The 14,529-nt window shown below is 34.5% G+C and overlaps 1 protein-coding gene across 1 annotated transcript; it reads left to right on the top strand.

Moving 5' to 3' along the window:
• Positions 1-918: 918 nt before the first annotated feature.
• Positions 919-13,298, top strand: LOC142975699 (putative transporter SVOPL). The gene is made up of 10 exons (XM_076118699.1): positions 919-1,485; positions 4,060-4,221; positions 7,640-7,802; positions 8,097-8,218; positions 9,213-9,451; positions 10,004-10,149; positions 10,363-10,468; positions 10,777-11,075; positions 12,187-12,314; positions 13,057-13,298. The coding sequence occupies exons 1-10, from the start codon at positions 1,398-1,400 to the stop codon at positions 13,149-13,151; spliced, it is 1,548 nt and encodes a 515-aa protein (XP_075974814.1). The 5' UTR covers positions 919-1,397; the 3' UTR covers positions 13,152-13,298.
• Positions 13,299-14,529: the final 1,231 nt, after the last annotated feature.

Genomic DNA, 14,529 nt, shown 5'->3' with positions numbered 1-14,529 from the left:
GTTTTTTGAAACTCATATTTTGTCACAGTTATTATCCTTCTATAGCTAAATAGGTGCAAATGCATTTTATTTATTTGTATGTTTGTAATCCTCCGATTAAATTAGTCCTTTCAATGCAATCTTTGAAGTGCTTCATGTGCTATGAATAATTCTACATAATCCTTATAATCTCAACATGTTGATCCAATATCCATTAATTCTGTTAACTTTCAACTATCAGACTAAAATAAATATATCGACAAATCCTTCGTTTGTATAAAAATGTAATAAAATCGATTATTTTAATTAAGAGATATTTATTAAATGCTTCATGCGGGTGACTGCAATGATTCTACCAAACAATTCGATGTATTTTTTAGCAAGTTGTTATAATTATCATCGGTTTTACTAATAAAGTAGGTTAATAATTCAAAGTAGTAAATCATCATATTGTACGAATTGTATAATTTCATCTGCACGAACGCCAATCATCCACAGTAATTAGGTAGGTAGAGGAAAACAATTCTCTATAAAAATATTATTCAGTATCTGTACGCTATACGTAATTTACTGTATGTAGTTGTCGATAGCGATTTCGGAATGATTCCGGATTCGCGATAAAATATAAAAATCATATATTATAATCTGCAATATTTCTATTGACTAATTAAGAAACATTCTACTGATTGTTATTTTACGCCAACTGTCGCACGCAAAACAATTTCAGCAAGGACGGTACATAGTTGCCAAGACATTCGCATCGTCTTTTCACAAATATTATATCGATACTATAGGACTTGTCGTCTCGCTCTATCATCATGTCTGCATCAAAAATAAATACGGAAGTTTACTTCGTTCAAGTAAACCACACATTTTAATTATAATTCAGAATATTTTTTACGTTTTTTTGCTCCATATACGGTAGTAAAGGTTCATAAAATTCCAGTTCAATTACTACGTGTTTAACAATAGTGACTGAAGGTAAACGTATCGGTCTTGTTATCCAGTAATAGGTGCGTGAGTGGTTCACAAGTCGACACTACACTGTACACAGATCGCTCGGTAGTTCCGCGGCATCACTGACACTATGTTGTACACAAAAATGTTCCGTACACTGCGTGACCGTGCGACAAACTGTATCTCAAATTAATTCCTGATAAAGACGCTCGTTGTTTATAATATATTATTATACGTTAATTACTGCTTCGAGGCGTACCTATCAGTCTAATAAATCGGTCGTGTTTTAGCACTCACTAATCAGTTACATTATAGTCATTAAAGACAGTGCAGTGTTCATCCGTTTATCTGCTTACGTTCAGTCTTTCGCGGAACTGGTGTAGATATGAGAAGTGATTCTTATGAGGATCCATACGGATAGTGAAGTGTTCAACGAATTATAGCAAATTTAATATTCCAAAATGGGTGATCGTATTAATACGATAGCTGAAAATGTATCTAAAGAAGATAAACATACTGCTGATCTCGATCAAGCTCTGGCTGTGGCAGGTTTGTGTTTATTTTGTATAAATAAACTGATATAGGCTGAATAATAAACTGTACTCTACATAATAATCTATATAATTATATCATTGCTTAACTTCTTGTATATTAAAACAGATAGATAAGCGCGAATATTTGGTAAAAATAATTCGCGAGACAAGTTATTTTGTAAATAAATAAGGTTGAGATATTCTTCCCGTTATTGCATTGGTAAATAATCCCATAAACACAATGTATTAATTTAACCATCCTTTTTGATTCCCTGAATTCTTTCATTACGAGTAATGAAAGAATTAGAACAAGGAGTTCCTTGTACTTACGTTCTAATAATTCATAGTGTTACAATCCCATAATTATTTTTATTTATATAATGTTTTTTGCAGTTTAATTTAATAAATGCATGCACATTAATGGATGACCACTCAATGCCACTCAATTGGAGCAAGTTACTAAGAACCATAATTATTCAAAACAATTACTTCGAACTGACTGTTTAACAATAATTGTTTAGTTCTAAATCTTCACTAAAAATTAGATGTTGTTCAAATTTTGTAAAACAATTTATCTATTAGTTTACTGTTATTTAAACTACACATGGAAGGAAAAATAAATTCACATACATAGATATTATAATATATATACACTCACGCGTACTTATTGTTTTATAATGCTAAATATAGTTTAACTGTTTACAGTACATCTTCAATAAGATAATAGTACTGTGCATATTTGGTTTGAGAATTAGGAATTATAACCTTCATGGTACAAAACTAACCTTACTATTAGAATAGTTTTTAGTTCTCATGTTTACTTACATAAAAATAACACAAAACACAATCAAGATACTACTGAAATTATATTTTCGGTGAGAAATAGGCTCTTTTAAAAACTATGATATAGAAACTGGCTTTAATCTTAACTTCAATTATAGAGCCAATTTTTATTTACAAGATCACATAAGATTACAAAAAAAATATGTTTCACATCTACATAACTATATTAGTTCGATAATAATGCAAAATGTTTTCATTCGAGCAAAGTCGAGAGCAAGAGCTTATTGAAATGAGAAATTATACTAGTGGATTACAAAGATAAGGTAATTAATAACCCCTATACATCATCAGGGTTTTTACATATTAAATACGAGCGTATAGGTATATTATGCGTCATTGAAGCAATGCAAGCCGAAACTGAATGACAAATTGAAAGCTCATAAACGTCCAATAATAAAGATAATAAGGACATTTATTTAATGTATGGACAATGAACGATATAATAGAAAGAAATATATTACCTTTGAATGACAATAGCAAATATACGTAATAAAAAGGATAGAGATATGCAAATAACTTATTTTTTTAAAGAGTTCATTTTTTACTTTTATCACGGTCATATAGACGTTTTAAAAAATGATTTTTATCACATTCCGAAGACAACCTATTACATACAAAACATTAAAAGAATATTGCACAGTCATATCTCTATGTACCTATGACTTGCGATATTAACCTAACTATCAGATCTTGTTCTTAAAATTATTGAGATATATGAAATTTCCGCGTCACAATTTTAGATACCGTCCTCCTCCGAAACAGCTTGACCGATTCTCATGAAACTTTGTGTGCATATTGAGTAGGTCTGAGAATCGGCCAACATTTATTTTTCATACTCCTGAGTGACACTATATATTTTTTTATTTATATGACAAAACAACGTTTGCTGGGTCAGCTATAGTTTCTTACAAAAATGAAAATTATTCGCTTTCCTTCTTTTTCTTCCCTTCCCTTCGAAAAATGCTAAGAATACAAAGATAGGTGTGGTATGTTACCGGTATAGTATATAATGCATTTGCAAAATTTTCTGCATCTTTTAATTTTTCATTCTGCATGTAGAACACCTGCACTGGGTTAAGGACACACGTTTGATGATTGTTATTGTCGCATTTCACTGTTATCACCTAAATTAATGGTGTTTGATGCTAAACTTTATATTAGCAGCTCGTTATTCGTTTGAATTGCGATATCGTGAAACTCTTCTGCTTATTTAAAATGGCATTTTTAATTGTAATTTAACCTACAGTTTTCTCTCTAGAGTTCTAGTTGACTGTTTAAATGCATGTGTATCAAACAGACAATTAGAAAGGTATGAAGATATTTGGTTAACTATATCCCACCACTTATAAAAAGCGCCCATAGCCAGTTGCGCTCACCGGTCGGTAAACGATCTGTGGGTTAAGCAACCCCTGGCGCGGTCATTCCATAGATGGGTGACCGCATAGTGGTATTTGAACTGGGCGTCTCCGTGCTTCGGAGGGCACGTAAAAAGTCGGTCCCGGTTGTAGTGAATTAAGATAACAGTCGTTAAGCCACGTCAAAGGCCTACGGGCGGCTTGAACAACTTTGACACTAGGTTTACCACTAACCATACGATAAGAAGAAAAAGAAGACTTATGAAAAAGACATTTTCACGGTAAAAGAACGTAACAATAAATACCGAAAATAAACATAATCACACAATCAGCCTTTTTTAATACGATTTATGGAATGGGTCAATAATAAGTATTTCTAACATTTATTCCAGGTTTAGGATGGTACAACATAAAGTACTGTCTAGTGTTGGCGCTGTTCCTCATCGCAGCCATCGTAGAGCCTGTGGGCTACTCCTTCGTGCTGCCAGCTGCGATGTGTGACCTTGAAATGACGAGTAGTCAGCGAGGATTCATCGCTTCTATACCATACATAGGTAACTACTGGTTTCTTACTCATATTATTATGATGATAGTGTATTATAACCAACTGCTGATCAGCATTCCGATTCTCTACTACTATCGAGTATCGACCACCGGCTAGCAATCAAAAGATTTTGTATTAAACTCTGACCAGCGCCTCTAGCGGACGTCGTCGAAACTATTTTTGCAGTACATTTTAAACTCTCGATTCTCGGTGGTTTTAATTGTAGAGCGCTAATTTCCGTTAAAATTTCTCAATGGTAGCCCGGAGTTTGGTAACGTGCCCGGTAAATGGCAATAGGCTCGCCCCCTATTACATGTGACTGACAATGTTTACGACGAAACATGTGTGTTTTTCATACACTTCTGCCTACACCTTTGGGTATAACAGGTGGTATATTATGTATGCATGTTATACATAGGTATGTGCCGCTTACATCCACTAAGTTTCAAGTTTCCTCTCTGTCATTTATAATGGTCAATTAGTTCTCAACTTTAAGTGTTGTTGAGTACAAGTACTACCCGTAATTGTAGCTTTGCCTATGACACATAGTTCAGGACTAGTTTAAACATGGCCTTAGCTTTGTGGGAAACAATTTTCGGTCTAGCGTGCGACAACCAAAATAAACAAACGTTTGTATGTCACGTAAATTAATTCCTACTGGGTGAGGATCATAAACACAACGCTCGACTCATATATTGTACCCGACCTTGATACAAAAAACGCGTATTTGGTGAACTATGATATACGAAACAGATGTTTTATATTTAGTATCTATTACTATCTCGACATCTGGCGTAATTAACTAATTAATATTGCCAGTGTTTGTTTATTTGTATTACTTAATAAATACTGGCCCTGTGGCTTAGTCGGTAGTGTATCCGACTGCTAAAAACTTGGTCCCGGGTTTGATTCGATCAGGTTCATTTTCTAATTTATATTGAGTTATTTTCAATAGTAGTCCGGAAATTGTTAAGGTGCCCGGTATATAGCAATAACCTCACCCTTTATTACATGTAACTAACATTAATATGATAATGGGTACCTAAATAGTAGATATAATGGTATTATGTCAATAAATACAAATTTTCAAATATTTTTCTAATTAATTTTTGGTAATCAGTTCGTTTCAAACGATACTTATCAGATTTAATGAATATCAACCGTCGACGTAACGCGCGTATTATCAACTTGCGACTTTGATAACGCTTAGTGCATGGATTGATTTACAATATTTTCTTTGCAAACGTTTTAATCGTTTACCGTCTAGAGAGTTTTCTAATTTATTAAGTGTGACGTGTGTGTTTTAGCAAAGACACTATAGACACACATGAGTATGACGTGAGCTAGTTTTTTATTATTACGAGGAAAATCTTTACAATAATGACGTAATTGCTTCTTCTTCAATCAGTACTGAAACTACAGACTTAGCTGCTCACGATTCAAGTATTTTTAGAACCACAGTAATTTGCCTTTTGATCATTCAATGTTCAACTCAAAAAACTAAAACTTAAAAACTCTGTGTTCTCTCCTATTGCATGGTGTCCCAGATCATATATTGTTATTGTTTCCATGTTCCATTATATTTAGATATTTCTTAAAGACCAACTCATATATTTTGATATGTAGGTATGACATATTATCAGTATTATCATCATTAACCAAGACTTGCACCGATATACACGTAGAAAAAATTACTAATTACATAACACATTGAATTTCATTCAGTATTGATGAACCAACCCGATAAACCTTTGCTGAACAGATTAGTACCAAGACACATCTTTTTTATATCCGATTGCGGAGATTACCCGGTCCCAAACGTAAATGAAATTAATGAATTAGGCAGCGCAAACACAAACACCCACACATTGGCGATATATACTTAGTGTCGTTTATGACATTTGCCGATATAAATGATCCATTAACCACTGATACTGTCTTGTAAATATTGTCCTTGCGTTCTTGTTAATTGAATATACTTATTGTGTGATAGTTTCTAAAGATGAATAGATACATAATTGTGGTCACGCAAAAACAAGTGAACAGAAATTAAGAAGTTTGAATTAGTTTGAAGCGAGCTTTAACGAAACTCCAAATATATAATCAAGAATAGAGATTCCGTGATACTGACCACCTAAGGCACTTGTCCCACCGCCGACGATGAACGAGTAACGAGTTGGCGAGCCGCGGGGAGCGAGTGCGTAGTTGTTTAAAAATGACAGCTGGTTGCTCTCTCGGCGTGTGTTATAATCATTGAAGAATTAGTACTAACTGGAAGGATCACTAACAATTATAACATTTTCAAGATACAAACTATCCTTAGTGTGCATCAAGAGTAATAAATAATGTGTAAAACTACTTTTGATTGTTTGTATACCAAAATTCTGTTTAATGAAACAACAATTACCGAATTTAAATTCAGTAATAATCTTAAAATTACCACCATAAGTTACAAATATTATACAGTGGCAACTGTTAGAGAGGGACAAAGGCCCTTAAAAGTAAGTCTCACTCGAGACCGTTTTTCGAACAGACATTAAAACTAAACAAAAGTAAACTCTATTAACGAGCAGTAAAGTATGAATTTATTTGATATATTTTTCTTAGTGATTCTTCCAGTTATTTTTATTACTTCGTGGTCCTAATCGTTGGGTGAGTCCATTTTTGACAGCTTGTCGCTTAGCAACAAAACTAGTAAAGCGAGGGCTACTTCCCATTAGGTAAAGTTCCCATTTGGTAAACCTCAACGAATACCTTTCTTTTTTCTTTTTGATGGTCGAGATTTTGTCTTAAGACTTTCAAACTTTTAAACACTTCAACATTAATTTCACACCGACTGTACCGTACAAAAATAACAATACTAACATAGTTTACTAAATAGGATTAAATGTATGAAGTAACGAAATGTTTACCAAACGCACCTTTTTAGTAGGTATAATTTGAGGTTTACCAAATGGGAAGACGCCAAAGCGAGTCGTCGCCGGCAGTGTGAACAGTCAGCGATCAACTATTTGTATATGCATCTCTTTTATTTACACGGAATGTTATATCTATTGTGCGTTTCTTGAGCGAGAAAATGGTCGATAGTTAATCGTTTACTCGCTGTTGGTGGGACAAGTGCCTAATAGTCAAAACCCTTTTCAGAAGCGCTATTCCATCGAGTTTTGAGTTTTTGACGCTTAAAATGTACTGCAAAAATTGTTGATTCGACGTCCGATATAGGCGCTGATCAGATTTTCATACAAAATTTATCAATAGCTAGCCGGTTGTCGATACTCGATAACGTACAGAATCAGGCTACTGCTTATAGTTTTTAAACTATTGGGGTTTGAACACTTAATACAGGAAATAAAGTCTCGTAAACCTTTGAATTATTTTCTGTCGTAAATAAATAATCGGTGGATATATCTGAGTTTTTCGTTTCCCAGGTATCGTGATAACTTCATTCCCATGGGGCTACTTATTGGACACTCAAGGTCGTAAGAAAGTTCTAGTGATCAGTTCGTTGATAGCAGGAGTCTTCGGTATACTTTCAGGATTTATGCCTGATCTTATAAGCTTTGCAGCTTGTAAATTTCTCACGTCATTATGGTAAGTTAAATGTTTTAATAACAAAACATATCTATAAGAATGTAGTTCTCACTTCACTCTTTTGTTTGATAAAGTATAAACTACCATTTTTTCTAAAATTATTTATCATAAGATGTGTTGGCAGAATGTTATATGCTCGTACTCATATGATTTTTATAATGTAATATCAAAGTTCATTTATTTTCTCAAATTATTTTATTTACTCATGATTACATGATCATTTCACATGTCAAACATACATGGTACCAAATCTTTAGAGATCTGTTTACCTAATTTGTTTGTTATCTTGGTCAGCATAGCATGTCCAGCAGCGGCCCCGTACACGTACATCGGTGAGATCCTGCCAGGAAAGTACCGAGATATAATACTATCTATCACTAATGCTATGCAGATAGCAGGGTCAGCTCTCGTGCCGCGTGAGTATTGATAGTCATTACGCTAATGCTATGTTTATTAATGATTGTAACAATGTAAATAATGTGTAACATCTTTTATAAGAAAATCTGATTTGTTCAGTTTAGTCCACAGCGAACCATTTTTGCTGTGATAATATTTTTTAATGACAACTCCCGCACTAAGAATAATTGTTCTTCTTTCTTGTCTTTTACAAACACACAAACAACGGAGACAAAGTACAACCAGACCCAAAACAATCATTTGTTCATCGCACCGTGGATGGCGACCTAAACCACTGCATATACATCGCTATCATAATATAGGTTATGGAGAATTATTTGAATTAACACCGACATAATTACGGTTTCTTTGTAACTAGACTAAGTGTGATGTTGGACTTTAATAGTTTTATTATCGAGATGCACACGATAAAGAATAAGTGTCAGCTTGTAACAGATACAATTTTTGTGAACGATAAGTTATCTTTGACCGGCTTTACTGCACTTGCAAGGTCTAACGGCCACCAAACTTTGGGCAAACAAGGAAAGGCAATTCTTTTTTAGATTATCATAATCAGTTTAATAAGAATAATACACGATAAGTGGCTTATATAGGTGTGACAAAATGCAATATGCAATCTTAGATCTTCTTTCAACCAAAAGATAATCGTCGTTAGCCGTTATGTAGGTATAACGTCGTTTTCTGATAAACAATAATTTAACAAAATATTATCGTGGTTTTATCATAGTTATTTATGTATAAGTAATATAATAATTTGAATTGTCATTGGCTCAGCTGCTGAAAATGATGAAAATTGCATTTGGTTTTTCCAATTGGATGTAATAGTGTATAAGTAGGTAATTAGGTATGGCTAATTATGTTGGTTTGTTTGGTGTACTTAACACAAGCTCTGCTAAGTTTGCAATTAGATGACCGTGTGTGAGTGGCCTACATAAATAAAAAGATCGTTACTGTAGTCTCAAAAATATAATAATGGCCGTTTTTCCTTTTCAGTGTTGGCGTGGGCAATACTACCTCTAGACTTCCGAATAGACTTCGGAGCATACATATTCCGCCCGTGGCGTCTCCTCACTATGATTTACGCCCTCGTATTTATAATAGGTGCTCTATTATTATGCTTTGGTCCTGAAAGTCCGAAGTACCTGGTTTCTCAAGGGAAAATCGATGAAGCTCTCGAAGTATTACGGGTTATCTACGCTGGAAATAAACGTAAATCACCAGAAGATTTTCCTGTAAGTGCATATACATTAAACATAATAACAAATTACATAGCTTATAGAAACGTTTAATCGGAATTGTATGTGTTTACTTACAAACTAGGACATTTTATGATATAATTAAGCTAATCTCTGAAGGAAATGTAGTTGCCTAGAGGTCTCGCTTTAACACCTTGCAGTGATGAAATTATTTTGAAATTATTCTTTAGCAATTTGCTGCATAGTAACAACTCACATCAGACAGTTCGGTGTACTAAAAAAGCTGACCTCTGGGTCAATTAATAGGACACCATCCCGTAATCGAATAAATGGTTCTTCTTCAAACTGTTTTTTAGTACTAAATGATCCTAGTTTACTTTTATAAGATCAAATCACAAAACCACCCGTACGTATTTGTGAAACGTGAAAGAATCTGCTACGAGAGTTATTTATTTTATGTGGTACTCTTGAATGTGGACAGCAAATTCTTTTATAACTGGTTACAATGCATGTCACGTTTCATCAATGCTCACGCAACAAATTACTAAGATTAATAATAATTGAAGCGTATCAACCAAACAATTTCAGATTAAAAGGTTAGTGGCGCCACCAGACAACAGAAAGAAAGGCAGCTTCTTCTCGTCTCTGAAAGCACAGAGCTGGCCGTTATTGAAACCACCATTCCTGAAATGGATGGCTCTCAATGGATTCCTTATGTTTGGAATATTTTCTGTGTAAGTATTTTAAAGCTGAAGAAATTCATTTTAGTTTCGATACCTAAATCTTAAATTCCAAGGCTCTCTACTAAGTTGTTGGACTATAGTTAGTAGTACATTTACTATTTGTATAAAAAACGTCTAGATATGTTGTGGAAAGTCGCCCTCTAGTTTCTCCAATATCCGATTTATTTTATTTTATTATTTTACTTACGTCAAACCTCCTTACAGATTAAACGGTCTCTACATGTGGGTTCCGGATGTCTTGAATAGAGTTATGACTGGGGGTGGAAGTGGCAAGACTGCGTGTGAAGTTATATTCGATAGACTTAATCAGGTAAGGTATAACATTTCTGGCTTTTGTTTTTAAACAATCTGAAGCTCTTCTATCTTTTCATGTTCAGTTGTTCGATGTGATCAGTGCGATCACGTCAAAACCTGTGTTTCCTCTCAAACCATCTTATACCAGAAGTCTTATAACACCATCATCATCATTGGTCTGTATAATCTGTATTCGTCTATTGTAGATGTTTAAGTTGGCGTCAGGTAGAATTAACATAGTTTCGTTTGTTGCCAAAAAGGCCCATACGAGAGTGGCAACACAACACCAACTCTCAGTATAATGCTTACTATTTTCTGTTTCAGACAACTACAGAAGACGCCGAATGCGTAGATACAATAGACACAGTAACATTCGTCATAAACTCAGTAGCAAACGTTTGTTGTGCCGTAATAGGCATAGCAGTCAGCAGCACAGTCAAGATAATCGGCAAGAAACGACTGCTAGTGATTCTGTTCTTTCTCATAGGAACTTTCTGTATACTCATTAACTTCATAACTCAAGATATGGTGTTTGCCGTACTGCTGTCTTCGTTCCCCATTATGGGTCTGGCCATCGGACCTGTCAATGCTTATGCGGTGGAAATATTCCCGACGCATTTGAGGTAATTTTTAGAGCTTATTATTGTAAAAAAAAATTATACTTTGTAAATTGTATGATGACCTATTAGCCATCATATTTTGATATGCTAAACACTTATTTATTTCCTGGATATCGTCTTTGTGACGATGCAGACGTCACATTTATTCGTTGATAGAAGTTCAGTTCATATTGAAAAAGCCGTCTAGAATCTCGCATATCGCATATAATTAAACCAAAAAAATTACATCGGCAATTTGTTGTATTCTCGTGATAATTAATAATAAAGAATAGTACACTATTATCATTATCATTTCTATGACCTAGCAGTCTGTAAGACATGCACGTTTGTTGCGTTCAAGTGCAACATATTATCGGTTTTTGTTCCCACAATAATATTTATGCAAATAACAGAATAATCTAGATTTATGAAGCAATTCAATACTAAGCACGCTTATAAAGTTTTATAACATTTAATTCTTATCCTTACGTGTAGATATCAATTAAATATATCTTTACAGCCTTGTGATAAACGATTGTCATGTTTACAAAATGTAATGCTTTGTTACGCCTACTTATGCTGATATTGTAGAATGTTTACTGGTCTAGGTACCTATTTGGAATGGAATACCTAATAGACTCTTATAAGAGTTATCCTATTGCTTCTTTTTTAATCGTAGGCTTTTCTAAACTGTTACGTACTTGCAAGTAGGTAGTAGATTTTAGTACCTTTACTGAACGGGACAGTTAAGGCAATTTTTTTTTTTTTTTTTTAAAAAGACAACTCCCGCACTAAGAATTGCTCTTGTGTCGCGGGGACTTTTACAAACATACAAGCAACGGACACAAAGCACAACCAGACCCGAAACAATTATTTGTGGATCGCACAAATAATTGCTCCGTGTGGGAATCGAACCCACGACCTCCCGATGCAGTGGTATCGGCGTGGTGACCTAAACCACTGCGCCACGGAGGCAGTTAGATTTTAACACCTCTTCATTGCCGAAATATAAGTAAAAATGCATCAATGCATACTAAATAATATGACTAAAAGGCGATTAAATACGCAGGCTTCTTCAATTTCACTGCTCTACATACCGGCAATGAAGTCTTAAAATATATCTTTTTATTTTCAGGGGAATGGCAGTAGGTTTAAGCATGATGGTCGGTCGTACAGGCTCTATCGTCGGCACAAACGTGGCCGGTATTCTCCTCAACGCGGCGTGCGAAGTCACCTTCTATTCGTTCGGAAGTTTGCTTCTACGTAAGTACCAAAGACATGAAAAAATATTTTAAAGCCTATTTATAATTAAGACGCAATCAGTTTATCCGCCACTGATAACTAAGTATACAAGTACCTAATCGTAGGTAGGTACCTATTTACATTCATACTCACGACTCTAGGTACCTTCACGGTTTAGTTACCTAGGTATGTATCTACCTATCGCTGTTTTGGTACTCCAATTCATAGATTGTTTTCTTACTGTGTAATCTTTCGTTCACTTTAAATCGTTTTAGGTACAGACAGGATTATTTGATCAATAAAATTACCATTAGATAAAGATATAATGTAGATTTTACGAACCGTATCATTCACCTGTTTCATTCATGGTTACTGGTTAGTGATTATTATTTACATAAAGTGGGTGAATACCTACTGTTTAATGACCAAAAAAAACATATTAATTACTAAAATAAAAAATATTAAGTGCGTATTGTTATAATAAATGCCTATAGTAACTAAGTACTTACACGCAATAAATGAGTATAATAACATCACATTAATGAAAAAAATCTTCATAATTCAATTAGTATAATTGTGGTCGGGATTTCTTGCGTTTGGTTAATGTTTATAATAATTATCCTTACCTACCGTACCTACGGTAGGTACTACTAGGTAGCTCTTACAATAAATTATGTCCTCTCCTACTGCAATCCACGATTCACTATACTGTACTTATACCAACATTTAATTAATAATTATTTTATGCACATCTTTGTTTCAGTATGTGGATTCCTCACGTTCTTGTTACCAAAGTCTCAAAGTCCACAGCCGAAGAACCCAGTTAAAGAAGAATTAAGTGATATAACTAAATTGTAATACAGATACATACATATTTTAAGTAGGTACTTACACTTGATGTACAAATATTTTCCAACTTAAGCTTTTACTTTTAGTGTTACTTTAAGAATAATAATGACTGCAGCTGTATTATGTAAATAACAGAATAAATGGTCGAAAACTAAATGACAGTGTTTCGTTTCATCATTACACTTTATAAACAAAAGTTCAGAAAGTGTTCTCGTCAAGCCAATGCATCAATAAGCGCACCTTCTTACTGTACAGAATTTGAATCCTGTTTGTTTGTGTAATAAAAAAAGTTGTAGCAATATAAGAGTCCAAAAAATCGGAGAATAAATAAAACCTGGTTTTTAAAATGATGCTAGGATTATTAATATACTCTTTGCAAACTATTTTTTTTTCAAATTGCTGGATAGTCTAGTAAAAAAGTAAAAAAAAGCTAAGTCATTAAAAAGTTCTTAAAACGTTGATGCTGAGTCCGAATTGGTGCAGCAGAGGTTAAAGATTCTATTGGCTGGTTTACCATGATCGTATGCAAACACAACATTAAACTATTTAGTCGATGAACTTTAATTTAATTTGAATAATACTAAAATAAACAGAAATTTATTACAATAAAACTTAACTATAAGTAACTTTTAAAAACTAAACTAAACAAGAAATAATTAAAAAAAACAAAATATTTACATACTTACAATTATACAATATATTTACAATATAAAATATGGATACAAAAGGAGTGCGTCACGCGTCGTAGAATTTCTCCTCACCATCGTCGACTGGTAACGTACCCAGAATGCTGGCAGCATTGCCACGTTGGATGGCAATGCTAATTCTTTGACCAAAGTAAAGGCCAGCATTCTGGTCACGCGTAGCATCGACGAGACGCTTCGCAATCTCTCGGTAGAGACTACGAGCACTCGGGCCCCACGGTCCCAAGGTTTCAACCCCAAACGGCACAAATACGTAATTACCAATAATGTTACTATATTTGCGCCGCTTGAGGTTTTCTGCTGATGCGGCAGCAGCGCCCGCAACGCCCACCGTACCTGGAATATGGGAAGGCGCCAAGGTGTCGACACAGGTTGCATCCCAAACCAAGGGCCTGCCCATACTCCAAGGCAACAACGACATACCGTCCGGCCTCTTCCCATCGTCGCGCGCCAGCCCATTGGGTTCTAATAGAGCTGGAACACCCGCGGTGGCAAGAGACCGGCGAATTATGTCGTTTAGGTGGGCGTGACGCGGGAAACGACCCGCACTCTTATTACATGATAAATAACAAGGAATACGACGCTACGATCCTGCGACTACTGTTAACAATATAAAATCACTTTAGTCGATTATATCAATTTAATCTCTAGTTGAACCTGTCAAGTTGGTGTCAATCTAAAGG

This window comes from Anticarsia gemmatalis, chromosome 9 (assembly GCF_050436995.1).
Source record: "Anticarsia gemmatalis isolate Benzon Research Colony breed Stoneville strain chromosome 9, ilAntGemm2 primary, whole genome shotgun sequence".
In the NCBI taxonomy this organism is placed as follows: Eukaryota; Metazoa; Arthropoda; class Insecta; order Lepidoptera; family Erebidae; genus Anticarsia; species Anticarsia gemmatalis.
The sequence above is the reverse complement of the archived record's forward strand: the minus strand, read 5'-3'. Positions and strand labels throughout refer to the sequence as shown.

Coding starts and splice junctions, on each gene's coding strand:
- LOC142975699 (XM_076118699.1), top strand. CDS start 1,398: ATGGGTGATCGTATTAATACGATAGCTGAAAATGTATCTAAAGAAGAT. Junction 10,150..10,362: donor ATGTTTGGAATATTTTCTGT/GTAAGTATTTTA, acceptor ACCTCCTTACAG/ATTAAACGGTCTCTACATGT. Junction 12,315..13,056: donor GTTCGGAAGTTTGCTTCTAC/GTAAGTACCAAA, acceptor TCTTTGTTTCAG/TATGTGGATTCCTCACGTTC.